Genomic DNA, 27,947 nt, shown 5'->3' on the forward strand with positions numbered 1-27,947 from the left:
TTTGGATACAGTTCCTGTGCATGACAGAATCCAAATTAAACTTCCTACTAATTTCTTACCATTGTAGGTAAAACTACTTAAGCTTGAAGGTTATTGTCAGCAGAAGCCATGAACTGCTATCACTTTTGATAACATCGGTGTAATCCAATGTATCTTTAAATTCAATTTATTAATTGTTCAGATAAATCATCAAATCTGTTTCTTTTCATGGCAGTAACGTGCATCCTTCTATAACTTCCCGAGACTTTATAGCACCTGCAGTGGCGTTGCTCAAGTGTGGAACAAAATGTGCATGTCCAAAGATAATGAATTACCAGTGTCAGTCTTTATCTGCCTTCTTCGGGCACAGTTTATCATGTAAGTAAATATTTAGTTAAGGCAGATTGTGTTGATTGTTGTCCAAAAGCTATGAGAAATGTGGAGCTCTGACATTCAACCCATCCTGTGTACCTTGTGAATGCAGCTTTTATTATATCTGAACTGCCTCTTACAGCATGCAGATATATTTTAACAAGCACCGTACTACTTTCAAATAGAAACCCAAAACATACCTAACTATAAAGATATAAAAACTTTTAGCATTCTCTCTTCTGGGATAGCTTAATGTTTTGTGTTAGGGAGGAAAAGTAAGATTTGTGTGTAGACTATTCTGTTGCTATTTAACATCAGCTTGTTTCATACACTTGATAACCAACTTTTAGCAACTCAGCTCATTAAACGTGTTGCTTTTCATCAGTGCTATATGAAGAACTCTTCATGTTAAAAATAGGTAACATATTGCTATTGCTATGGGCTTCAGATCTTGAAACCCAAGCAACAGGAGAAAGATAAACAGTGTACAGAAAATTATAAATATCAAGCTTAATTCATAACATAGCTAATACTGGTTTCACACTAATACAAGGTAACAATGGCAGACAGAATAAAGGATTTGCAACTATAAACTTTCTTTACTGAGTGTGAGCTCTTGGTATTTTTTTTACATTATTCCTGCATGATGAGAGTTACCATGAGCAGAGGCAGGCAAGGTAGTACGCATCAGCCCACTCAATACCAGAGTGAACATGTGGATCTTGTTAGTATTATAAGAATGCATCAATTTAATAAACTTGCTAATACTGTGTTCTCAGATCAGCTGTGACCTTTTTATTCTGTACAATATATATAAAAAAGCCAGTTTATGTATCATCAATACTTTTATAGAATCACAGAATGGTTTGTGTTGGAAGGGACCTTAAAGACCACACAGTTCTAACCCCCCTGCCATAGGCAGGGATACCTCCCACCAGACCAGGTTGCTCAGGGCCTCATCCAACCTGGGAGCATTGTATGTTATAGCATTTCTTTAATGAATCTTCGATGCTCTGTCCATTATTGTCACGATTAAAAATATTCTGGAGCATTTACAACATACAACTATATGAATCATAGGAATTCCATTTGTTTATGGCACTCTTTGAAAATAAGTTATGTTTTCCATTGAACTGTTTTAACATAAAAGCCCACTTCAGAATACATGAGTTTTTCCTCCTTACAATTGTCAATGAATTCATTCAGCTCCATTCAGTAATGGGAAAAGTTATTTGAGCAGTTGATCCATTAGTTAGAAAGCTGTTCTAAAATTAAGGGCTTTTGTACTGTCAGTATCAGTGTGCTTAAGAGTATTTGGTGTGCTTGACTGTAGCCTTATGTTGTTACAGTAAGTTATAGGCATGTTACAGTAAGTTACAGGCATGACATTTCATTAGATTTCACTGAGAAGGGCTAAAAAGCCTTTATTATTCTGACATAAATAGAAAGGTACCCTGCCTTTTGGGAATACAACTGTTGCCGCAGCAGAACACCTAGAGTGAAACGCTTAGGTACTGATGAAAGTAAGGAGTGTGTGAGTGTGTGGTGGTCCTCTTCATAAAAATACGTCTGCTCTTTCCTGTGTGTTTCCATGTAAGTGTATGTTCTAGACTCTGTGTTGAAATTCAGGTATTGGTTTTATATTAAAACTGTTTTTAGATCCTAATGATTTTGACTTCGTTCACTATCTTTAACACTTTCACTAAATGGCACCTCAGATATTCTGTTTAGAACCTGGTCCCCTGCTGTTGCTGGGACCCAAGACCACATGGTTTTGAAAACAGTACCTATTATCACATCTAGGTATCTTTTTCTTTGCTTGCAACATAAAACCGATAGGCATTACGTTGTTTCCCTGATGCATTCCTTATTCTTCTGAAAGGTGAATTTTGGGTACTTGCAGTAAGTTACACTGGCAATAGAACAGTGATGGTTTTTAAGAATATAACAAGTAATGATTAACAACTGCTAGATATTACAGGGGGCTGTCAGCAAAATTGTTCTCAGAAATAACTGTGCAGTTCAATACCCTCATGTGTGATGCAAGAATACAGCAGGTGTTACATAGCCATCAGTTTATTGACATTTTACTCCCACTCCAGTCAGCACAAGCAGCCCCAGTCACTGCACAGAGGTTTGAAAGGGAGAAGTGTAAGGTCAGGTCACGTGTCCTACAGAGGCTCAGCCCAGGGATGGCTCTGCCTCAGTTTACATACTTTTCTTTTTGACAGCAGATTATATATATCATGCCCACCTGGTTCCACATCAAACAACACAATGCTGCGGTAATTAGAAGGTATGGCCACAGTGACCTGTTGGACATCAGCAGGGGCAGGATGTTGTGTTGTGAACCGGGACAGGATCACACGCACCAAGCCACGTCCTTGACTCCTCGCCAATCTTCTGAGTCCTCCCCTTGCCACCTGCACATCCTGATGCGGTGCACTTGTCTACACACAGTGCAGGGACCAAGTTCCAAAACTTACAGTGATTTTATGCATAGAGCTTTTCTTTCACCTCAGTCAGTATATTAAAAAAAAAAAAAAAGACATCCTTGAGGTACAGCTATTTACATTTGCAGCAGCACAGATATTGAAGTGTTAAAAGATATATTATATAAAAGTATGTTTCCTATTATTTCCCTAAAAAAAAACACAAACCTGCTGCAGAAGTTCATTCCCCAGTATAATCTGAAAATGTATACTGTGTTTTAGGAAGACTTTTCAAATAATATTCACAAACAAAGATTACCTGAAAACACTGCCTGAAGGAAGACAATGAGAATCAGAATGGCAATATGCCATTAATAACGCTCAGAAATGCAGCTGTTTTGAGGTTAGCATTTCTTTTGTTCACTTGGCTTTCTCTATTCTGGCTGATCGATTCCAATCCCAAAACAAAAATTGTCAATAAGGTGCTTCATTAAGACATGGGAAATAGTCTTCGGTCTTGAAGAGGACTGGAGGTTCATAGAGGGTCTGTTGTCGCGAGGAAGACGATTTCTGCAAATTAGATAGAAGTTTATTTTTTGCCTCCTTAAAAATCCAAATTTCAAAACAAAACCTACAAAGCTAAAATGCAAAGCAAAAGGAGTTTTAATGGCATATCCCCTTCCTCAGGTGAACTTTAAACCTCAGCTCAGATGGGTCTAGCATATTCTTTATGTTACCGAAGAAAACTGGCTTTGGCTTTTGCCATTCTATCACCTGAACAGACTCAGTCTTGGAAAAGTGTAAATACGCCAGCTTTGCAGGAGACAAACACATCAGGGTCAAGTCATTGTAATCTTTGTCCGCCCAAACCCACAAACCTTTACCTTTCCTCCTCCAGCCTTTTGAGTTCTCCTCAGCCACTCCCTTTGTGTTAACCCTAGCCTGCGTTCTCATTTACTTAGTTAAAAAAGTCTTTACTTGGAAACAAACCCAGCAGATGTTTCTTTCAAGAAGGTCGCTGCTCCTTCCGAGCTTCTTCATCAAGTATATATGTTAGAATGTATGTGCTATGACATACCGCTAAAATAATACAGTAGTAAATCGGGAGTTTTTTCAGAAGTGTATACATTCCTTCTAAATATTATTTGTATATTGTTTTGCTACACCAAATGTCTCCCGTAAGTAGAAAACAGCAGGGACCACTACTGACTAATACGTCAGCATTCCTGCACTTAAATAATATTGCACTGCAACACAGAGCCATTGTATGATTTCAATATGTGCTCTTAAACAGAAGGCTTGAAGTCAAGATTTCATTCATTAAAAATTCCTATGGACTCATGAAGAGATTTTGATAAGTCGTTTTGCAGAGCTCTCAGTCGGTTTGTCTGCAGAGTTCTGAAGGCACTTTTTTGCCTGTCTGAAGTGGGGAAATTAGAAAATCTTCACCAATAATAAAGTGAAAAGCAAACCAGTAGTATACCTGGACTTTGGGATGCACCAAATGAGGATGTAACTAAGCGTACCCATGAAACAGTTAACTGGATTTTATCCACTATTCAGTTAAAGTGTATACTTGTACTCAATATGAAAACATTACCTATTATCCTGTTTATATGCAAATCAATTAACAAGAAGTTTGAATTTTACAAATCGTTGATTTAGGGTATTTAAATTATATTTGTCTATAACTTTATGATGTCACTAATTTCTCTGTAACAAGCTTTGTTTTGCCATTCATACAGCAATAGCATATACGGAAAAAAATATATATATAAACCAAGGTTAAAGCTATAAATAGGAGATATTATCAAAGTTTTCTATATCAGAAACTTTGCCAAATGTAAAAACAATCTTTGAAATCAAACTTCCCTTTTAAAATAACATTTCCTATCCTGTACTGGTCTACAAGAAAACACCTTGTAAGCAAGAAAAACTAGCGTCACAGGTGTTCTGCAGCTCACGACTCTGATTTAAGATGCACTGTATTTGCATGTGTGCAGGGAGGGGCTAATTTAAATCTGGTGAAGAAATTCATAGGCAGGCACAGTACCCACAGTCGCCTAAGAACACATATACAAATTTTTGCAGCTGCTTAGCAGACATTTTTACCTTTTGAGAGAGTCTACATCCTTACTGATATTAGAAGCCTTAGAGTACTGTACTTTACATTGCCTGGTATTCACAAGGGAAGAACTTGGGGCAAAATCTGAAAGTGAGATTACAAATACACGGCTTAAGAAATACAAAATATACCCTTTCCGTAAAGAAACAGACATTCAAATGGGAAGAGTGTGAGGGGACGTGATCTAATGAAAAATTTTGCAGGAAACTGTGAACTAACAGCTACGGTGAAAATCATGACATCGGTACAGCCTTCTTTTCCAAAGGGCGTGTGTATTGTGTAAGCTAGTTAAACACCAGGCATGAGGAGAAATCTCTATATGCATTTTCGTTCATGCGGAAATGTGTTTATTAATGAAAATAAATATTCTACTATGTGATACTCAGCTCACTGTGCAACAGTCACCTAGCTTTTATTTACTTGATCAATTAATACCAGTCAGTTCTGAGTGTTGATTATATTCCTATCCATTCCCAAACCACAAAGCCATTGGATATGACAGGTTCTGCTTGCTGACTCTTTCAAAGACTCTACCCTATTAATTGTGGAAAAAATTAAGCTGACGAAGCCTTCCTACGCAACAGCAACAAAACACTATTAGAACTCTCAGACTTCTCAATTGCAGATTTTAAATTTATGGAAAATACTGTTGAATATTTTTCAAGGCTGAAGTGTAAGGCCACTAGGCTCCTAGCTACAACTGCCATAGTTTTTGTTTCTGTAATTGGCCTATAAATAACAGCTTTGAGTGTTGTTTTTTGTTTTTTTTTTTTAAGGGGGTGGGGGGGCTGTTTTTCTAAAAGAAGGAAAAAAGCAACATCACCCTGAACTTACACACACACAAAAAAAAATGGAAGAAATTGAAGTTAACTAACTTGAAGATTACATAGAAAATAGCAGTGAAAAATAGTCTTCCTGAACCAAGTCTTAACCAGACAATACGTATTCTTTTTAGATCTATTTTTCTCTGCTACCACACAGTTACAATATGCAGGAACACAAATACTTCAACAGTCACAAACACCTTCCTCTCCCCCTCCGCAAACCCACTTTATTTCAGCATTCTCCCCAGCGTTATGAGATGGAGACCTGAGCTAGTACAGCAATACTGGGTGCTGACAAAATACAAGGAGGAGCACTTGTGTGTGGTGTATTAGCAGGTGATGCAAAGAAGCATCAGGTATTCATACGAGGGCCAGATTATTTTTTTTAATCCAAAAGTTGTTTTAAAACTAGTGCACAGTGTCAGTTTTTAAGACTGAATATGGCATCTCCTTGAAACATACTAGAGAAAGCACTTCAAGTCATCTGAAGTGGAAAAACAGTCCACACATAGTCATGAGAAAAGGTAGAGAAAATCACACCCCTTTTACCAAGTTTTAAGAAGGTGGTAACACAATTACTGAACTGTGTAGATTATATATAAATAGAACCTTTATTTTAAAAAATATTGTGTAGCACATTTTTTGCTTCCTTTTTTTTTTAATATAATATTTTGTCAATGATTATATTAATGCAGTATACTCCTTTAACAGTCTGTACAGGCTCTTCCTAGTCGCCTTCCATACTATCAGATATGCTTTAATAAAGGCTTGTTCATTCTTTACTTGTTTTGTGCCCCTCGTGTTCCCTTCTACACATATACAAACTAACTTTGGAATGCAACTCAAATCCTTGTAAGAATTTGTGATTTTTGAGTGTGTTTTTTTTTTTTAATTAAGTCTGAGAACTTCACAATAGTGTTAATAAAGTACGTAAGGTTTACATTTAAATACAGTTATATGTGTAACAAATTTACTGTTATTTTAATAATCCTCTCTGGTAAACAGAACTAAGCTGGACACATGGTAACAAAAGCTTACTTACGTTAAGGAAGGATGGCATGCTGATTGTGTGCAAGATTTTCTTGAATGTGCTTGGAAATGCTCCAAGGTCCGTTTCTGCCTTTATGACCCGTTCTTCCATTCCAGCCACACAGTTTCCAATCATCTTCACAAAAGCCTATTTGAAAATAAATAGATAAATAAGCACAACTTTTTCACTAATAGATAGAAACAGGATTTTGTATTACACAACAGCGGTAACAGTACTATTACTAAAATGAAAAGTAAAAACAAAACAAAACAACTCCATACTTTATTTCCTTCCACCTACAAGTCCAATTTATTGGTAAAAAATATTTATGAGACACTCAGCAGCCTGCAAAAACAGGTTAAAGCTAACAAAACAGTTATTGTTCCTCTTCCTATTTGTTTTTCACATACATAATTTAGACTTATTAGGATTTAGATTTTTATTTGCCTTTCTAACCAGAAGTGGGATCAAGAATCTAGATTGCTTAGAATTTTGAAGCTTTACCAGAAATCAATAGCTCCCTCCTTCTTTTAGTCTAAAAATAGCTTTCAAGAGAGTAACCGTGAAAGACACTATCAAAAAACAAAAAGAAGAAAAAGCGGTACTATTGCTTTCTGAAAAGAGGACAGTTGCCGTGCTTCAAGCAGTAACTTTAGGAACAAAAAGGCATTTTGTTTTAGATTGTCAGCAGTCTCTGGAAATTCCTCATAAATTGCGTTCTCTTCGTCAATGCTGAGGTAAGAGATCTGGATTGGACACGGAAAGGCAAAAGGGATCTGAGTCCACTCCATGTTCATGCACACACACACACGATTATAGCGTAACATTGATTCTTCCCCCCTGCTGAGAAAGAGAATGCACGTAGAAGATGGCAAGCACCTACCTCTAGGTTGTCAATCTTCTTGTATACCTGTCTCATTTCTGTAGCTTTTGCGTAAATTTCAGGTATGCTTTCATTGATGACTTGGGAGGAATCGCTTCTAATCTAAAGATGATTCCAACAGATAATACAGAAAGAGATTAATAGAACAATATATTAAGTACTAGATTTCATTTCTGAAACTAGAATTGTGTTCCAATTACACAAATTAACACTAATAAATTAAAAATACTCAATCAAAACTAATTAACTAGCTTCTTTGTATAGTTTAGCAAGTACCTTTGAACAAAATTTATTTTGCAGAGGCTAATATTTAATTTTATAGTTATATTAAACACAGGCTGCTATAACAGTATCAGAACTAAGACATAAGACATACTGGAGAATCAAACGTACTAAACTGAAGGTGTGACTTCAATTTTACTACTTGCGCATTTCCTCATCTTTACCACAAAAAAAAAAGGAAGATTTTGTGGCCTGACTTTTATTGATCTAATAAAAAACATACGTAGGTTGCCCTTAGATTACTGCTGCAGGACCATGTGTATTGTGCTTTCAAAGGTGGCCTGTAAATCAATGACAGCTTACACGGGCGTTTCATGGAGTTCCCCCTTCTCCTTTCATGAGGACGTGAAAACAAAGCTGTCTTTCTGACAAAATGGTAAGAACGGGTCTGCCCTAAACCTGTATCTAGTTCTGGGAGTCTGGCAATTCCAGCGAGATGCTTTAATCATTAAAGCCACGTAGGATGTTTGTACATGTACTAAAGGGCGATGAGTATCGTATCATCCTTTTAAATGTCTGTTGCTGTGCTATCCAAAAATGAGATTCCATCTATGTGCATGTACAAACGTACACAAATGCAATTATGCAGCTCTATACCTATATGTGACTATCACTTTGCTTCTACATGGAGGCTCAGTAGTTTTCAGCCATGAATTGTCGACCAAAATGAGTTCTCTCTCCAGTGTATTATCATGGAAGCTCAGTAGTTCTCATCCATGAATTATCGATCAAAACGAGTTTCCTTTTCAGCGTATTATCGTACGGGAACCCGCAGGCCAGGACCAAAGGCCTCTGCCCCCCTCCGCCCCATTTCAAAACACAACCCCCTACCAAAACACACACCGACTTCAAAACCGGACCGACGCGCCCCTTACACGCACCATGTCCAGCATCCCCACGAACTCATCCACCCTGGTCAGCAGGTCGTCCAGGCTCTTCTCCAGGCTCTCCACCTGCGAAAACACATTTTAAGCGCCGCGGCGGTACGAGAAAAGCGGGTGGCCGGGCACACGGCTACGTCCCGCCTGGCCCAGAAAGAAATAAAAAAGAGGCGTCGGGACGATGCAACGGGTCGAGCCTCCCCACAAAAATAAATAGATAAATAAAATAAAGACGCTGCGGGTCGCGGCCGCTCACCTGCTCGCTGAAGGCGCTGCGGTCGACGAGCAGGTAGGCGGCGTACGCGGCGGCGGTGGCGCTGAGCGACGCCTCCAGGGCGTCCCCCTCCTCGTCCTCCTGCTCGCCGAGCCCGGAGGCGTTGCTGTGGCTCTGGGAGACGTGCCCGCTGTCCCCGCTGTCCCCTCTGGGGCAGGGCCCAGCCCCAGCCCCGTCGCCGTCCCCCGATGCGGCCGCCATGCCGCCGCTGCCCGGCCCCTCAGCCGGCGCCGCCATTACGTGAGGGAGGAGGCGCCGCCATCACGTGAGGGCGGGCGCAGGCGCTCTCCCGGGCGGCCGTGCCCGCGCCTGGCGCCGCCCGCCCTCCCTCACCACAGCGGCGGGCGGTGGGTGCCCACGGTGGGGGAGCGGGCTTCTCGCGCTTGGCTCTATGCCCTCAGCCACCCGCTTGCTTAATCTTAGAACCACAGAATGGTTTGGGCAGGAAGGGACCTTAAAGACCATCTAATTCCACCCCCCTTCCATGGGCAGGGACGCCTCGCACTGTGCCCAAAGGTTCCCCGATTTCTGTCTGAACTTCTCCCACCTGATTTCTCCAGGTACAGCAGTGCCAGGCGGTGGGCAGGGCGACGAGGTGACAGACCAAAAGGGGAAGGAGTTAATCCTAAAGAGAGAACTAATGTGTGTGTGTATATATATATACGGGACTTTTCAGAATTGTGCATGCAAAAATAAAAGATTTTTTTTTTTTTAACCTGATGCAAACAAGGGCAGTAAGTTTGCAAGCCTTAAGAGTTATGGTGCAAAGTATTAGCTCCAAAGTTGGTTCTGTCAATCACAGAATCGTCTAGGTTGGAAGAGACCTCCAAGATCATCTAGTCCAACCTCTGTCCTAACACTAACAAGACCTCCACTAAGCCATATCACTAAGCTCAACATCTAAACGTCTTTTAAAGACCTCCAGGGATGGTGACTCAACCACTTCCCTGGGCAGCCCATTCCAATGCCTAACAACCCTTTTGGTAAAGAAGTTCTTCCTAATATCCAACCTAAACCTCCCCTGGCGCAACTTTAGCCCATTCCCCCTCGTCCTGTCACCAGGCACATGGGAGAACAGACCAACCCCCACCTCTCTACAGTCTCCTTTAAGGTACCCATAATAGAGAGCGATGAGGTCTCCCCTGAGCCTCCTCTTCTCCAGGCTAAACAACCCCAGTTCCCTCAGACGCTCCTCGTAAGACTTGTTCTCCAGACCCCTCACCAGCTTCGTTGCTCTTCTCTGGACTCTCTCGAGCACCTCCATGTCCTTCTTGTAGCGAGGGGCCCAAAACTGAACACAGTACTCGAGGTGCGGCCTCACCAGAGCCGAGTACAGGGGCACAATCACTTCCCTAGACCTGCTGGCCACACTGCTTCTTATACAGGCCAGGATGCTGTTGGCCTTCTTGGCCACCTGAGCACACTGCTGGCTCACATTCAGCTGCCTATCAACCAATACTCCCAGGTCCTTCTCGGCCAGGCAGCTTTCCAACCACTCATCTCCCAGCCTGTAGCTCTGCTTGGGGTTGTTGCGCCCCAGGTGCAGGACCCGGCACTTGGCCTTGTTGAACTTCATACAGTTGACCTCAGCCCATCGCTCCAGCCTATCCAGATCCTCCTGCAGAGCCTTCCTTCCCTCTGGCAGATCGACACACGCACCTAACTTGGTGTCATCTGCAAACTTACTGAGGGTGCACTCGATCCCCTCATCCAGGTCATCGATAAAGATATTAAAGAGGACCAGCCCCAGCACTGAGCCCTGGGGGACTCCACTAGTAACCGGCCTCCAACTGGATTTGGCTCCATTCACCACAACTCTTTGGGCCCGGCCATCCAGCCAGTTTCTAACCCAATGAAGCCAGTCCAAGCCACGAGCAGCCAGTTTCTTGAGGAGAATGTTGTGGGGAACGGTGTCAAAAGCCTTACTGAAGTCAAGGTAGACCACATCCACAGCCTTCCCCTCATCCACCAAGCGCGTCACTTGGTCATAGAAGGAGATCAGGTTCGTCAAGCAGGACCTGCCTTTCATAAACCCATGCTGACTGGGCCTGATCGCCTGCTTGCCCTTCAAGTGCCGCGTGACAACATTCAAGATAATCTGCTCCATGAGCTTCCCTGGCACTGAGGTCAAACTGACAGGCCTATAGTTCCCCGGGTCTACCCTCCGGCCCTTTTGTAGATGGGTGTCACATTTGCTAGCCGCCAGTCGACTGGGACCTCCCCCGATAGCCAGGACTGCCAATAAATGATGGAAAGCGGCTTGGCCAGCTCCTCCGCCAGTTTGCTCAGTACCCTCGGGTGGATCCCATCCGGCCCCATCGACTTGCGTACTTGCGTACAATGATCTCCCCTTCTCAACTTGTGACTGAAAGCTGGGGTAAAATGCTTTTATTCGTCCCCCTTAGAGCTCTGAGGTGTGAAATGCAAGTCGTGTTTCCCCTTTCCTAGGATGAAGGACCTTGTCTGCTTCATTTGGACAGCCACAGAGCCTTCTTCCAAGCAAGACGCTGCAGCATATCAAGACAGTGTTATCTTCAGCTTATTCTGAAGTTTCTGAAGCTCTGGAAGTACCTGAGGTACTCAAAGAAGACAAGAGACCTGAAGAAATCATGCTATGAAGAGCAGAGCAAGTTACTTGGTTCCCATACAAATCCATGTAGCAGTACCCTTTAATAAAGGCAGTATGGGGAGGAAATTTTCACTCTTCTGCCTGTTACCTGTGCTAAGTCTTTACTGGTACAGAAAAAGGCATCACCGAAATGTTTAGGTAGTTGGAGAGTTGCCAAAAAAACATGTCTCGTTTCAACAAGGAGGCGAGATACTTCTGCAGAAAGATGTGCTTCAGGATAGGGGAAAGGATATAGCATAGATGTAAGATTAGTGCACGTTTTATTGCAGACAGGTCACAATTTCATCAGTTAAATAAGGCAAAATGAGTAACTTCAGCCAGACAAATCCACTTATTTAAAGAAGTTGTCTTAAATAAGATGTAACACACTCCTCTTGATAAGATGGTCTGATTGACTGAAGCATATCCAGCTCTTTTTTTTTTTTTTTTTTACTGCACCAATATAGTCAGATTTTTTTAAAAAATGAAAACCTTTGGTAAAGTACAAACATTTTTAAGACGAACAGGATCAATATTCTTATTGTGCTGGGAAAAATAAGTATAGCTGCTGTGACACCTAGAAGAGAATTAGAGTAAGTGAAAGTATTTTAAAATAAACTTTTAAAGCAAATCTAAAAGAAACACACTAAGTTCAGCATCCAAAACATTTAACAATGAGCAGAAGACTGGCTGTTCCACAGGTATTCTAAATCAGCGATAATGAATTAGTCCAACCATCCCTTGTCCAGCCATTACAAATTCCAAAATGGAATGTAATTTTTTTCAAACCAAGACTTCTGAATTTTCATATCCATACAATATTTAAGAAATGTCTAGTTCACCATATAAAAAAGCTTTAATGTACTACAAAGTTAAAAACAGAAAGTGACACAAGCTAAAAGTAGAAAAATACATTGTAAAACATTTATATTTTGTTCCTTACACTGATCAAGATATAACAAAATATTTTAGATTTGACCACTTTAATAAATCCATGGCATTTTCAGAAGTGAACGGTTATCGACTCAGCAGTCGCTGGTTACCCCTTAACCAGCATCCAGTAGAGATGTCCAGCCATCACAAACACCCAGTATACTCTAAGTTTCTAGAAATCATGTGTAGACATTAAGCTTTATGATTACTAGAAGAGTCCAAAAATAATAGAACTACTCTAAGGTTAGGTTTGAAAGGCAGTCAACATCCCTCGTTTGTATAGCAATTGGCCAATCTTTTGTAAGGAAAGACCTTGTGGGATTTTGGTTGCCCCAAACATGTAGCAAGAACCTGTTTCTGTGGTGAAGGGGACAGTCCTAGCATACTCTTCCACTTTTGCCTTCTCGCATGTATCCCTAAAATTCATATGAGCCATAATATTGAAAAAAACAGAGCATGAAAAAAAAAAACAACTGAAAAAGAGGTATTATCTAATAAATATCGAAAAAGAAAAGGAATACATTTTACACATAATGGTGCTGAACCTGGTTTGAAGCCCTCAGTATCACGGTTTTCTGTTCCAGGACAGGACAAAATCGTGTTGCAGGCAGGCCTGCCTCTGACCAGCAGGTGGTGCTGATCTCAAAGCAATAACGTCAACGTCCTCCAACCTCCCCACCCTAGACTTTTTAAAAATACATATATACTTTCATTTGGAAAATGGATTTGCAGCATCTCCCTACTGCTGTTACCACCAGAGCAGGAAACCGCTCCTTTTATAGAACGTGTCTGGATTAGACATAACATTGCAAATATGGTATAAACAAATTAGTGGAAGGTCTGTCTGTAATGCTAAAAGAACGGATAGCTATTAAGAAGCGCTCTTTTTAAACTCCTATTAGAGGAAAAACAGATTCCACTTCAAATAGACATGTCTGTTATTACTATTAAAACCTAATTCATATACATGCATGTATAAATACATCCACCCATGCATTCAAACCCAAGTACGTAGCACTGCCAGTGGTGGCCTATAAGACTGCTTAGATTTATAAGAACTAAAACTAATTTGCCTTCTCACTTTAGGGCTGGGATGTAGACCAGGTTTTACACCCTGGTATTCTCCTGACAAATTCTGCAGTGCATGACAGTCTTATGTCTTAACTCCAGATGCCATGTTTCCTAGACAGCAACAATTTTCTGCACCTCTGAGGTCTATGAGAATATCAGCTCTCTGTTTTGTGCATAACATATTGCAAGAGTTAATTGTCCTCATTGGCACTTAAGACTGAAAAGAGAGTTGCAGGAATTGCTACTAAAGTGTAATGACTGTCCCGTCCTCCTCGATGCCTCCTCTGGGGATAACCAGACTGTGCCGGGGATCAGTTTTTAAGGAACTGAGTAATTTGTGGATGTTGCCATTGCTTTCTCGGCCAGAGTTGTTGTTGAGCACCAGGTCCCTTTGAAGTCTGTGGCTAAGGCTGCTGCCGTTGATTCGAGAGAGGCTACTGGAAGTAAGGCTGTGCAGTTTAGGAATGTGCTGTGGCTCCAGACCGCCCTCGATGACAATGTCAGCCTCTTCGTCACTCTCCATTTCATCGGGGTGGAAGTTCTGCAGCACGTGGGATGTAGGCAAGCTATGGTGACTAGCAGTGCTGTCTGTAGACTGGCCAGAGCTACCAGACATCCTACTGCTTCGAATAATATTGTTCCTCTGGTTTGCTGGCTTGACTGTGATAATAAGATTATGGCTGTTGGCAATCATCATGTCTGTGACTTGGTCGAGAGTCTTTCCTGCTACTTCAATGCCGTTAACTTCCAGGACTTCGTCGTTGACAGCCAGCAAGCCCGTGCTCTCCGCTAATCCTCCAGGAACCATACGAGAGATGAAGATGCCGGGTACTTTTTCCAGTCCGTGAGGAGTAACCCTTACGCTGGTGCCATCGCGAATGTAAAATCCTAAGGGTTTCTCACACCCGTGTCGATACAGCCTCACTCTCCTGTGTGTTTCGGGAAGAATGTCCACATCGATTATGGAAGACACCGGTCTAAAATCATGAGGCATGCTAATGTTAATGTGAGGGCGCCGGCGGAGATTGTCGTTGCGGAGAGTCACCAGAGCCTTCTTCTTCCTTGATAGCGTGTTGGTCCCAAAATTACTGTAGTCCACTTCATCTGAAAGAGAAATAGCAACACCATATCAATCAAACACAGAATAATTCAATCTACAGGGTGTTTTCCACTTAAGCCTGGTTCAGTGAAGCCACATTCCTAATAACACGGAAGAAAGCAAATGAATTCTTCTGCTTACCCTAACCTTTGTTTCATTCTATGTCCATCAGCACACCATTCAGAATGAATTAGCACATTTCTTCCACATTTTGAGGGAAGAGACTTTTGATTCCATACTCCCGTACAGAATGCAATTACTTGCAGCTGCGGGCTTGATACGCCATCTTATATGACACCAGATTTTCAGAGTTAGATTGTAATTTTATACATGTCAAATGTGCAAAAAAAAGAAAAAAAAGTGTTATACACATTCCTAACCCAGAAGTCTGAATCAAAGAATATTTCAATAACCAACACAGGCTTAACTGATAGCAGACCTTAGGTACAAACAAGAAAGCAGGGTATGAGAGAGTAGTTGGATGTGTGTTTTTAGCCTACCCTGTTTCACTAAGGGATTTAGGTTAGTATGTGTCTCTCAGTACTGCACTCTTCTCCTTGGAATATTTTAATTTATTTCACAGAAATAAAACGTGCTAAAGTGCCAAGTTCCAAAACGTTTTGTGGAACTGGTGTGGTAGAAATAAAAGCAGGGAGAAGGAGACTGCTCTGTTGCCTCGCCCATACGCTAAGGATTGAAAGAAGAAACTCAAGTTGCACTTTGCATGAAAAACACTTAAAACAGTTATGAAGTAGCTAGTGTACAAAATGTGTCACTGCAGTTCACATTAAAAATACTGTGCATATTTTAAACATGAAGCATGCACTAGCTGGAAAAACATTTCACCAGGAGTTTAAACATGCTAACACTTTTCAGATAAAAATGAAGACTTTCAGTTTATTCTGCTGTTGAAGAAAGCAGTAAAATACAGAAGTACAATCAGCTTACAAAAGTGCCGCTAAGAAATTTCTCTCCTTCAAGTTAACCCTGCATAACGATGTTTGAGAAAGTCAAATAATCTCTCTATCTGATAAAGGTTGAAAAAAACGTGTTAGCAAAAAACAAGCCTATAATTAATTACATTCTTCTTGCAAGGTCTCATCTTCAAGTCAGCTTTCAAGGCGTATCACTGACAGTTCTCAATTAAGCAGCATCACGTTGCACCCTCTTACAGAACGCCGAAAAAAAGGGCTAAACCACAGCCTGATCTAACCGAGCCTGCTTTCAGCAGGGTGTTGGATTGACTGGCCTCTAGAGGTCCCTTCCAGACTAAATCATTCTGCGATCCTACAGTAGTAGTCCTTTGGGATGGAAAAATTGTTTAAAGACTGCACAAGGACCATCTCTGCATTCTCCCGGAACTTCTTTGCATTGGCTACACCAATGTTGAAGATACCAGAAGGCCTCTAGAAGGTCATCCTGAAGGAAAAGCTTCTTGGATGAGTTTGTAGTGTTCAGGGACACACCTACCTCTCCCCTCTGCTATAAAGATTGTTCAGAGCTCTACCAAGTGTGCGGGCCCTGCTGTGCTCCCTGTGTCCTTGCAGCTAACCCTCATCAGCGTAGCACCAATTCTTTAACGTCCAACCCACCTACAGCAGCCAGAGCTAGGCATTATTCCTACCCCCTCGCCAACAGGGCCACCATCCACATTCATCTGGAGGTGAAACTTCAATTAAGTTTTGACGGACGATTTTGAAGGCTGGCAACAAACATTTTTTCTTACAAAGTATGGGTCCGCCTGAGATGTCTTTCATCACCGTTGCCTCCAACACTGCACCCTACGTTCTCACAGCTCACTGACAGGTTTCTGTGACAAGGCTATGAAAACAACTTAGGGGCTCACATTTAGAACTGAAATTCTTCTTCACCTGAAATATATATTGCACTGTTGAACAGTAGCTCTGTACCTTGAAAACTGAGGCAGCCTTTGCCCTAAGACTTTTAGCTTAAGATGGTAAAATTAAAATTACATGTGAATTTGCGTTTCAGACTGTCTCTTGCAGTAATAGAAAACTAAACTCAAAACAAAAGCTGCAAGTGTTTAAGGCTCAGCAAATTAGATCAGCGAGTGCAGTTCATTGCACCGCAAGTAAAAAGCCCTAGTAATCCGTCTCTCCCCTGAAAGTACCTAGGTAGCTCTTCTCTCCCACTCGGTTTATGTTAGACTATTAATACTGGATGACTCTTAAGACTGACTTGCAAACGTTTTATCAAACAGTTCACCTGGAAAGGTTTTGTTGTCAGGTTTGTTCCCCTTAAACTAACAAGAACTATCCAGCGTGTTGATTCTCACAGCACGCAAGTTTGTTGTGACAAAGAATGAATGTCACAGGTAAGCCGGAGAGGCATGATGGTCCTCCTGACACACACAGGTGGGTCATCTCTGAAGCAGCTTCCTTTGGCTGAACAATCACGAGGGCAATGGCACAAAACAGGTCCTTGTTTTGCTTCTGTGACCTCCTCACCTGCGCTCAGCCCACTAATCTGTCTCCCCAGATGACTGCCAGCATTCCTAACCTCTGAGCAGCTTCAAAACAGCCAACTCCTTTAATAAGAAAGAGCCCAGCTTACCACAAAAATGTTATCTTTTTCCTCCAAACACGAACCAGGCAGAAGCAGAGATTGCAAGTCATATGGACTAATTTCAGCGTTGGACCACTGACCATTTTTTGGATTCAGTTTTTCAGGTCTGGAGCAGATTAAAAAAACATGTTTATGTCCTGTTGATGATTGGATTTTTTTTGTTTTGTTTTTAAAACATCGTCAGTCATTAGTTTCCAGCTCTGATCCTAAACAGGATTACATATAAAAAGATGAAGTCCCAGTTTTAACAGGTAGAACTGTTAAAACCTACTATCGATTGGAGAAATGGTAGCTAACGTGGAGAGCTTTTAAGAAACATACCAATTGTTTTCTAGAAGTTTAAGTACAGAATGCATGCTCCCTGACAGTACAGGTATTATTGCATTACTTGCATTCAAGATGACCTGCTGGAACAAAACTGCCCCTCTCCATGCTGTAAAGCCAAGCATCTCTACGGAAGTTTAACATCAGCTGTTGCTGTGGCAGCAGAAAGTCGTCAACCCCAAGCACAACGAAAGCAAAATGTCCTTGCTCACCAGGGAACTGGGAGAAGTCAGCCAGCATCACTGCCTTCTAACAGCTACGGGGTGGTCACACAGTGGTCTATCACCTTTTTCTAGTCATGAACCATTCAGGTGGTATGTGTAAGACCGGAATGGAACCGTATCATAGCATAATTTACAGTGACACACTTCTAATGAAGGTCAGTTACTAGGTTTTGAGTTTCCTTGCCACGTAGGATTCCAGGCAGGAGTGCCATTTTCCCTAATAAAATGGTCTGTTTGATCTCAGTGAAGACAAGTATAAACTATATGAACCAGACAGAGCTCATTTTTCATGTTTCACTTGTTGCAATATCAAATTCTCCTGCTGCTGCAGAGCAAAAAGCCTACATAAATCTGTACGCATACTGGCAGGAGATGTGCCATCAAATGGCGCATCTAAACAGAAAGAACTTAAAGCCTTCCATTTTACAGGGTGTCATGTATTCTTGTGTCTTGAACGAGGTCAGAGTAAAAACAGAAAAAAAAAAACCAGAAGAGTTAGCCTTTTAGTTGCTGAATATGGTCTTCGTTTCTTAGAACGGGGCAGACTGCATGGAGCACTTCCCCATATAAAATGCAGTGCTTTCACACCAAGATGTGCTATGAACTGGATGGATAATCATGGATAACTACCGAACTCTGGAAGACTTGGACCTGAATTTTACTTATGTTCGTAATTTGCTTCCTACTGAAAATACTGTTCCTGTAGGAAGAAGCAAACAAGAACATTTACCACAGTTGGAGGAATCCTCAGCCCTCCGGTTCTGTCATACATGAAACCACAATCCAAGGCTGCACAAAAAAATACCTCCACTTCTTCTGGAGGATGATTCCACCTCTTCTCCCTAAAAGCTTCATTTTTCAGTACATTTTATTTTCTGACAGTAAGTTATATAAAACCTTAAGTATTCCAGCTGCATCCTTCCTGTTTAATATTTGTGCTTTTTTATTTCCCCCCTTTTCTTTCAAATAGTTGTCACTACCTACTTACCCATCAGAACCTTTCTGTTAGAGAAGATACATGCTACAGCTGTCTTCATTTCTTGATACCACTGTTTTTTTGTTTGTTTTGTTTTAATTGGTGGAACTACCTCCACTTGTCCAGCAGCAGTAAAACCCATTAAAGGAGGTTTTCACTTCCAGGCACGGATGTTTTACTATCAGAATTTCTTTTAAAAACATATCTACAGAGTTATAGATGCTAACATCTTTGAGGAAAATACCCTTCAACAATTCAGTAGTCAGTCTGTGACCTTCCAAAATACATGATACCCTCCTGGTGGGCATCGGGAATCCTGTCGTTAAGTCACAGAGCACACCACAGCACAGCATACCTAAAGGACTATTCATAAGGGAAAGCAAACTGCTCAGAGCATCTGGTTGCAGCCAAAAGAGTATTGTGTTTCTTTAATTTACATGAAACAAGAAATTATAGACCTTCTGAAAAAGCCACCAGGAGCACCACTCCCATTGCTTGGACAGCTGCTTTTCATAGGAATTGCCTGCCAGATGAAATACCAAAGCTTAGCCAGATAAGATTGTATAAACAAGCTAAATTCCACAGAGAAGCAGACTGCCAGGCTCCTATAGGAACGGTTCATTTCAGCCTCTACTTTTTCAGTGTACATGCACTCATGGCTTATTATTTCCTCTGGGAACTGTGGAACATTAGTTGACAGCTCTGGAAAGTACTTCAAAGACAAAATTACTTCCACTAGGGAGAGCAGCACTTCAGGCAGCTTGGGAAGGAGGCCAATGAGTCATTAATAGTGAAGGGTAACCCCTCAATCCAGCAGATCTCTATTACTGAGCATTCAAATTAGCAGCATAAAACCTTTTCGAGGGAACGTGTCATGTTTAACGCTTCTACCTTTCTATGTCTCTGCTACAAACACCCTCTGTACTTTACACGAGTTGCTTTCGGTGTCTCCTTCCTCAGAAAGATCAAAACCAGAAGCGTTTGCGAAAGCCATCGGATAACAAATCAGCTGGCAGTCTCTCGTTTGCGACCTGCAAGGCTGACCGTGTGCAGAGGGAGTTAGGAGGAAACAGATACGAAGTGAACTATGGCTTGGGGCGGGGGGACGGAGGGGGTCCTCGTGCCAACATCACTCAGCGAGGAGCGTTTAATGGGGGGGGAAAAATAAGGGTATCTGAATGCTAACGTTGCGTTTTGTGTGTTACAGGAGTATTGAAAAAAATCTAGCTGCCGCCAGCAACCTCTGGGTGGCGAGCCAATCCAAAACACACACTGCAGGTAAAACAGTTGTAGCTGGCATGCCCTTAGAAGTCGAGGAACAGAAGCATGCCGTGTATGCACACACACACACACACACACACTCATTCCTCTCTCTACCACTGTATCACAAGGAACCAGACATAATCTCATCACCCTTCAGAAGACAAACTATAAACTGTAACGTTTAGGTAATCTATGACAATCAGCAGTGCTTCGGAAGCACAAACAAGATCAAAAGGGACAAGTTCACATTAACATGAGAGCATGTTACCTTAATGCATGAGTTTCTAAAACAAAGCTTTCCAAGGACTTCGCAGACTGTAAACTCAATGACACTTCTGAAAACAAATTTCACCAAATAACTTTGCTAGAAAGAAAATTAGAGAACATCCTAGCCTAGTACAGGTCCTACTAAATGAAGTAAGGTGCAGTTTTTCAAAAGGCAATCTTCTACTGTGATTCAGTACTAAAAAGATAAATTTGCTTTCCTACGGAGGAAGCATTCGTTATCTGATCAGGATTAAAATCTGAGGAACACAAATGTGTCTCTCTTCCCAATTTGTTTATAAGCTCCGAATATTCTACTCTCTTTCAAGAAGGTGAACGTTATTTGTTCCTGGATCTTACCTGTTACAGCAATCAAAAAAAAACCATTGCATTAGGTTTGGGCTCTCTTTACAGCGTCAGACGTGTGAGAAACATTTTTAGGCCGCTTGCCTGAAGGATGAGGACAGCCCCTTGGGAATTTGATCTGCACTGCTGGTGTGGCCTCCTGCACTTCCCTCTGCTTGTCATCAGAGGCCACTGTTCCCTTGCTGAACCTCCTTCCTCCTCAGGAGGAGGCTCCCTATTTTTGACTAGCTGCACAGCTCCAAAGGAGCAGGAGCTGTTCCTTGACCTACGAGCTTGCCCCATGACACAAGAGAGACCTCAGGAGGATGAGGATGCTACCAAATGTAAGCAAGTGTCCAGGCCTGTACCTCCCAGAGCGATCCTCACCCTCAGAACATTCAAACCCAGCAGACAGCTCCCCTAGGCAGCCAAAAACCAGCTCTCAGACTCCGAATTTTACGTGTGTAGTTAGTTGTGAAGTGTTCTGGGTACACACACACACACACACGCTGATAATCAATACTGGTCAGCCACTTGTTTGTGAGGATTTGTTGTGAGGATTTTAAGTTGTTTCGTCAAGTCTGCTGTCTTCATGTCCGAGATGCATTCTCCTCAGGTAAGACATTTATCTTTACCAGAGTGACTTATTTGGGTCACCTTTTCCTTCTTGGGGCAATGTCCCCAGTACAAATCTTCATTTAAAGGGGAAAAAGCATCAGGGTCTTCTTTCTATTTAAGCTTCACTTGCAACTTCCACTCTAAAATGCGACAGAAAGGGCCCCTCTCGCCTTGTTTCCTTCCACAAACCACATTATGCCAAGGATACATTATCGCAGCGATAGAAATTTGCAGGTTTTGAGCTGCGACCTTGTCGTCCTTTTATTTTTTCAAGTATTAGTTAACATTTCCCTTTCCCTGCAGGGGGGCTGGGTGGGAAATGGCGTTTCCCTTGTGCATCTCAGCCACCATCGCGTTCGTCCCAAGGCAGCGGGGAGGACACACGGTGCTGCTGTGGAGGTGTTATCCGTGGGGCTTCCCTCACTGGGCACCTGTAAGCACTTTTCCTACTCGCCAGAGCCTGACAGATTTAGCCTTGTATCCCTGTGCACCCAGTAACACCCAGCGGCCACAAAAAAACTGTTTTCACTCAGCTGGTGCTATCAGAGTGAGAGAGCTATTGATCCTTTTCTAAGATGCTCAGGGAAAAATATCACCCCAAAAAAACAACCACCACCACTCTCCAGCCTGATACATACAGTATCTTTGGCCAGTCAGCATTAAGAACCGTACCATTTAAAGTTATTAAAACGCCACCCTTTAATTATTTTATTTCACTCAATTTCTGACCTGTAACAAACACACAATTTCTCCCCTATTCACTCAGAAGATTGGGCAACTCACAGCTCTACCACTTGCTCCCTACACAGGCAACAAAGGGAATCTGTTCTTTCCAAAAGAAAATGTCAACATGTCATACAAAGTGAAACGCAATGAAGGAAAATGACAGACCAAACTACAACAACTCTTACCAAGCTCAGCAGATACAGTAAAAATCCTATTAATGACAAAAAAACACAGTGGATATTTTTTGCTGTGAGTACTGAATATAACTGTTTTGGAATGAGAAAAAATAGTTACTTTTTGTACAAGTCTAAAGTTTGGAAGATAAGAAAGGTAAACAGATCAAACCAAAGAGCAAATCTGGGTGAATACCATTCTGTTTTTCACAGGGTGATATTTGCAAAAGCACTGCAAGTAATGAAAATAAATTCACCTAAGGATCATATTCATTCAGAATATGAACTTTATACCTCTGACAAGAAAAAAAACAACATGTTGTTTCACAGTAGTCTCAGAAGAAGCTGCAAACGGAGCTTGGAAAGGCACCACACTAAGGGGCACAAAATAAAAAATATTTGTACTATTTACACAGCCATGGGTCCAAGGGAAAGCTTTGGGGGAGCTGCAGTACTGAACCTGCTGAGAACCGCCACCTTGTCGACACAGACCCTAAAACGGAGCCTGTTCCTCCTTTTGGGAGTACCCTGGCTGGCAGTGAAGGCCACTTCAGGGCTGTGTTGCACAGGCAGCAGAGGGAGGTCACACAGGGAAGGCAGGACCTGTGGCACCCAGCTGATACAGCCTGCAGCTTGCCCAAGGGAAACCGAATTTAGCATCGCATTTGGCTCTCCCTCCTGCTGCTTTCTGCCACATACCCTAGTGCTCTCCTCCTCTTCAGTCCAGAGTGACCCTCCCTCCACAGCTAAAAGCAAAACTGACAGCAAGCAAGGTTGTCTGCTGTCCTGCATGCAGGTAGCTGCCGATCACATTTCTGCAGCATACGAGTGCTTTTTCTGTTCAGAAGGAAAAATCACCCATTATCTTTAGAGGCACTATACCTGCAGACCTCCCTGGTGACCGTGGCTCAGCTACTAAATTCACCGGGCTTTACCTCCTTCCCTGCCCCCCCGTGATTCTTTCCTACCTATGACTCTTGCTACTTGCAATCAAAAATGCAGCGTTGCCAGGACGAGCCCCTTAAAAAAACCGAGGTATCTCACAGCCATGGCAATGGGGTCATTCAACTGTCGCAAGCATTAGATCTGTGAGATCCAAGGGTACTACCGAAGAGAATGACTGCAGCACAGAAAACAGCCTCTTTCTCATGCATTCTTTTGCTGAGTAACACCTTATTCATCCCAAGCTAGTTCAGACAGGCAAGCTAGGAAGCCGGCCTAACCTTTTCGGTTACACTTCTGAATTCCCATCAAAAATAACTGAAAAAAAAAACCAAACTGTGGAGACGTTCATATGCAATGAAGATTTAAGACTCGGAGGAATAAATGGCAGTCCTTTGCAGTCATTATCCTGATGGTTTTCAGAAGTTGTCAGCACATCTTGATGGAGAAGAGCACGTTTTTACACAGCTCAAGTTCTTCTAGGATGCGTTTCTCTTTTTTAAAAAAAAACAAAATGGACACATCATGTTTTTATAGCTTAACTGTGGTGGTGTGATAATACCACGTACATCCTGCACTGGAGGGGAGGCAGAGAAAAACACACACCGTGCTTTACAAAGCGCTTTTATGGTTCCTGCCTCCGAGTCAGCAGGCTGTCGACAAAGTCCAGATTCTGCCGCTTATCGCGGAATTGAGAAGGTTTCAAAACACGCGTGGCACACGAAATTTATTACAACACTTGCCCATCAAGTCGTGACCTCTGGGAGCCCAGCCTCGCCTGCCCTGCTCTGGCCTCCACCTGCAGCCTCCTGACCAGCGGCACTTACCTGGGCGAGGGTGGCATGCTACTGCCTTGTTTCCTTAGAGGCCTTAGGACCCCGGGGCAACAGGGTCAAGGCAGTTTCCTCACCCTTCTTCCTCAAAATAGAAATGAAGCCTTCCTCGTACTCAACTTGCATGTCCTCTCCAAAATAAATTTGTTACTTTTAATGTTAGATTAGCCGCGTCCCATCCTGACCATCACCAGAACGCAAGCAGCACTGAACTCTCATCCTTTGGTGTCAGTAAAAAATGACCATTTTATTTAAAAGCAGCTTAAAGAATCAGTGTGATTCCAGCAGGAGGATCAGCTGTGTGGAGCTATTGGCTAAATGACTGCTCCAACTTTATTTTTATAATGCTGTATCCCTTTCTCCATGACAGGCCAGGGCTCCAAGCCCAACCATGTACACGCACCAATTAAAGGCTGCAGCTTGGGCAAACTTCACAGCTGAGGGGACTCTTAAAAGCAAAGCAGACCAGGGAACTGTTGAATCATCCCAATGCCAGCGGGCATCAGCAGAACCTGCCTGCTTGAGGGGTCCAGCCCTCAGGCCACCACTAACCTGACTGTGAAGCTTCTCTTTTTCCAGAATATCAAGCACTGGTCTGTAAAATTGGAGAGCAAGCAATAAAATAAAACAAATACAGAGAGGTTTATACCACTTTAAAACTTTGCTTCTTTCTCCAAACAATTTTTGAGATGCCGCATCATTATTTAAGCGTGGTGAACTAGTGGATGCAGTACTTTTTCCTTGAAAAAGGAGTTTCTTCCTACGAGCACATGACACAAACAAGGGAGTGGCAGGCAGGAAGCGATTGTTCAAAAATTCAAGAATTAGATCAGCTTCCACAGTATCAGAACACAACACGAAGCACGGCAAGTGAAGCTGACATTTACTGGTTCAAAGGCACGGAAACGTTTTCTGTAGTTACCAAACCCAACTCGGGGCTCATGTTTTGCCCGCTTAATGAAGATCGGTGTTGGCAGCTGCTAGCATCGACACGCCTGCAGAGGAGCACAGGTTACTCCTTGCATTTCACAGCAGAGCCCTACCACCCGCTGCAGTACAGACCTCCTGCTTCTAGCCAGGCACGTTTGTTGAAGAGAAGCGCAGCTCTGCCAGCAGCAGCAGCAGCAAGCTGCTCCGGGTCTGGCTGGCACGGATGCTCCAGAAGCGCCGAGCAAGCGCAGGCAGTGACCCGCTCTCCGCTAGAAATGCCATCTCCTGTTGCTACAAACAGAGAGCAGGTTGCCAGCGCCACGCTCGGGTACGCTGCCCGGTACTCCTGCCACTGGGAATTCCCTTCACCAGCTCAGTTTTCCTGTTACACAGGAGATAACACTGAGTCACTGCCACGTTTGCTGGCTGAATATCGCTGGGGTGCGGGAGCAGGCATATATCTAAAAGAAGATACGCTATTCTCAGCCTGATCCCTCTGGGTGAAGTGCACGGGCAGTGCTGGGCTTTTTTCCTGTGCCTGAAAAAAATTAAGTTGTGGCCAGACCAGACGTGCAGCTCCTTTGTTAGTGTGCACCGAATGATTTACCACCACTGTAAATTCCAGAAAAGTCACCTCAAGGAAAGGCATCCCACACAAGAAGCCTAATTACAAAAAGCACTTCTAATCGGTGGATCCTGAAGAGCTAAAAATAAAAACACACTGTTCACGAGAGACCTTGCTCCCGTTGCGCTGGTTAAGCTAAAAACCTGGAGAATACATCAGAGGTTACGCAAAGCCCAGCGGCTTTAAAGGAAGGAGGAGGGATTTGTACTGTTCAAAGGCAGGAAAGAACAGATGCAGTACGTTAGGGCTTATTTTCATTACACTACATAACTCGTTTCCAAGAATGCTTTCAGCAGAAGTATCCCCCAGTACAATAAGCCGACTCGGGCAAGCTTCAGTACAAGCTGTGTCCTTGCCCAGAGACACTGAGCTGCTACCAGTAACTTCAGCTCACCACTTACTTCTCGCCTCTAATCGTGACACCTTCCTCTGTCCTCAGCCCCCTCTGGGTTACTAACTGCGAGCAGACAGATCTCATCTTCACCCTCCATATAAAAGAAGAATGAATAAAACCCCTCTGTTTCCTCCTGACAAGAGCCCAGTGTTCCTTTTCAAGTCTTTCCTCACCTCACTCTCTTAAATTGCTAGACAGCATCAGGAATTGGCAAGCCCTTTAATAATAAGATCAGGCAGTATTACTAAATCCATACTAAATTCCCACAGCAGGAGCCAAGCGGTGACCAAGACCATTTTTATTTGATGATGCATCTCATCTTCAGGAAAAAAAAACAGTTCCAGGGACATGGAGAGTGAAGACAAATAGTTACATAAAAGAAAAACACTGGCTCACAGGTTGATCAACGCACGTTTTTGCTAAGGTGCTCCTGGGCGGATGGCAGGGAGGGTAGAGGGAGGCATACAAATGCTCAGCACTAAGTTGTGCTGTATTTCAGTACGCATTCATTAACACACTGGCTAATGAAACACCTTATTCGAAGTCTATCAACTCTACAAAGTTTTGTGGCTGCACTGTAGAGACTGACATTAAGAACCAACGTTTGCTTTGGGCTCGTGTTCAGCCCACTGAACACGCTTAAAAAGACAGCCAAAAACGCGCAATGCAGAACCTTTGTGTTTTGTACAGTACTCACGGACACAGCAGCAATGCAGCACACCTCCTGCACAAAAATCAGAGCACTTCTCCCATTCGGAAGAGCGGATGGAGCACCCAGGAGACAGGCTGAACAGGTTTCGGAGCTAATGGCACCTGCCCTTGGCTTAGCAGCTAACACCACATTAATTCAGGGAGCTACAGTGGGGGAAAAAATTTATATGACACAGAGGTATGAAAAAAAAAAAGATACCTGGGCTTCTTTTCCCTTCACCCATCCTGATCGTATTTATCAGCTGCTCAGCTCCAGTTTTTCCTTCTGGGTGGATGCAGTGTAACATCCAGACCCCCAGGCTGGAACTAAACAAGACAACTCACCTTGGTTTTGTCTGTATCAGTTCATTTTACACGAGCCAAGGCCTTGGCCACAGCAAGTCAAATGATAGGTTAGTTGAAAGGAATAATGTCAGTGCTTTAGCCTCCACCTTTTAATGCACATTGCCGAAAGTTTAAGAAAGGAAATGGGGAAAAAGAAAAAAAGGCAGTAGCTATGAATCACCTGCTTGTCTGGGCAAGGAAGAAACCTGGAAAATCCTGATCCTAACAGTAACTGAAATATACTGAAGGGGTGGCAAGGCACTCAGGAGCAGCTGGGCATTGTGGATATCAAAAAGCCAGTCCATGGAAGTGAGCGTTTTGCTTGTAACGTGTCTCTCCTGGGAAAGCACCACCGTCCTGTTTGCTTTTATGCCTCTCATGTCAGATCAGTCAAAGGCCAACGTAAAGTTCCCGTGCCAGATTTCACATCAGCTGCTTGCCCAAACAACCGGAGAAGCCGTTTTAGCTGAGCTCTGCTCTTTAGCTAGCTTCAGACGGTTGCGTTAATTAAAAAGCCTTGCTCTGGTGTTACGCAGCCCACAGGAAGCGAGGAGGAGATTCCCAGCTCTGTAATAATGGCAGGCAATAGCTCCCAGCGCTCTCACCGCGGCGACATACGGAGCGAGCGCGGCTCTCTCGGCTTGGCAGGCTGTGGGAGGATGCTGCCTGTGTAGGAGACTCGTCACGTTGTGCAGCGTCAGCCCGAGCTCCTGCACAATGGGAGCTTTCTGCAGGACAGCAACGTAAAAACCTCCCCAGAACTAGAGCCCTCTGAGCGAGTTTCCCAAATGAGATCCACTCCATCAACAAGAGGCAGCTGCTGGCTGGTGAGTTACCGGGTACAGGATGTGTCACCTTTGGGCTCGCCCCAACAAAGACAAACGCCTAACCTAGCA

General features: G+C 42.9%; 2 protein-coding genes across 2 annotated transcripts in view; both read right to left on the reverse strand.

The window, feature by feature from the left end:
- Positions 1 to 2,411: 2,411 nt before the first annotated feature.
- BLOC1S4 (biogenesis of lysosomal organelles complex 1 subunit 4) lies at positions 2,412 to 9,358 on the reverse strand. The gene is made up of 5 exons (XM_035550457.2): positions 9,065 to 9,358; positions 8,809 to 8,880; positions 7,646 to 7,747; positions 6,775 to 6,909; positions 2,412 to 3,353 (listed from the first exon to the last, which is right to left on the reverse strand). The coding sequence occupies exons 1-5, from the start codon at positions 9,317 to 9,319 to the stop codon at positions 3,258 to 3,260; spliced, it is 660 nt and encodes a 219-aa protein (XP_035406350.1). The 5' UTR covers positions 9,320 to 9,358; the 3' UTR covers positions 2,412 to 3,257.
- Positions 9,359 to 12,113: 2,755 nt separating this feature from the next.
- The window catches only part of PARD6G (par-6 family cell polarity regulator gamma), a 60,811-nt gene continuing 44,977 nt past the window's right edge, over positions 12,114 to 27,947 (reverse strand). Inside the window, exon 3 of the mRNA XM_035550630.2 lies at positions 12,114 to 14,798. Coding sequence (XP_035406523.1) covers positions 13,939 to 14,798 — 860 coding nt within the window. The 3' untranslated portion in view covers positions 12,114 to 13,938. The remainder of the gene's footprint in view (positions 14,799 to 27,947) is intronic.

This window comes from Cygnus atratus, chromosome 2 (assembly GCF_013377495.2).
Source record: "Cygnus atratus isolate AKBS03 ecotype Queensland, Australia chromosome 2, CAtr_DNAZoo_HiC_assembly, whole genome shotgun sequence".
Lineage (NCBI taxonomy): Eukaryota > Metazoa > Chordata > Aves > Anseriformes > Anatidae > Cygnus > Cygnus atratus.

What these genes read in the sequence shown, in the direction of transcription:
- BLOC1S4 (XM_035550457.2), bottom strand. Translation starts at nt 9,319, where the DNA reads ATGGCGGCGCCGGCTGAGGGGCCGGGCAGCGGCGGCATGGCGGCCGCA. An exon ending in TCGTGGGGATGCTGGACATG is followed by an intron (nt 7,748 to 8,808) that starts GTGCGTGTAAGG and finishes AATCATCTTTAG; the next exon opens with ATTAGAAGCGATTCCTCCCA. An exon ending in GCATGCCATCCTTCCTTAAC is followed by an intron (nt 3,354 to 6,774) that starts GTAAGTAAGCTT and finishes TCTAATTTGCAG; the next exon opens with AAATCGTCTTCCTCGCGACA.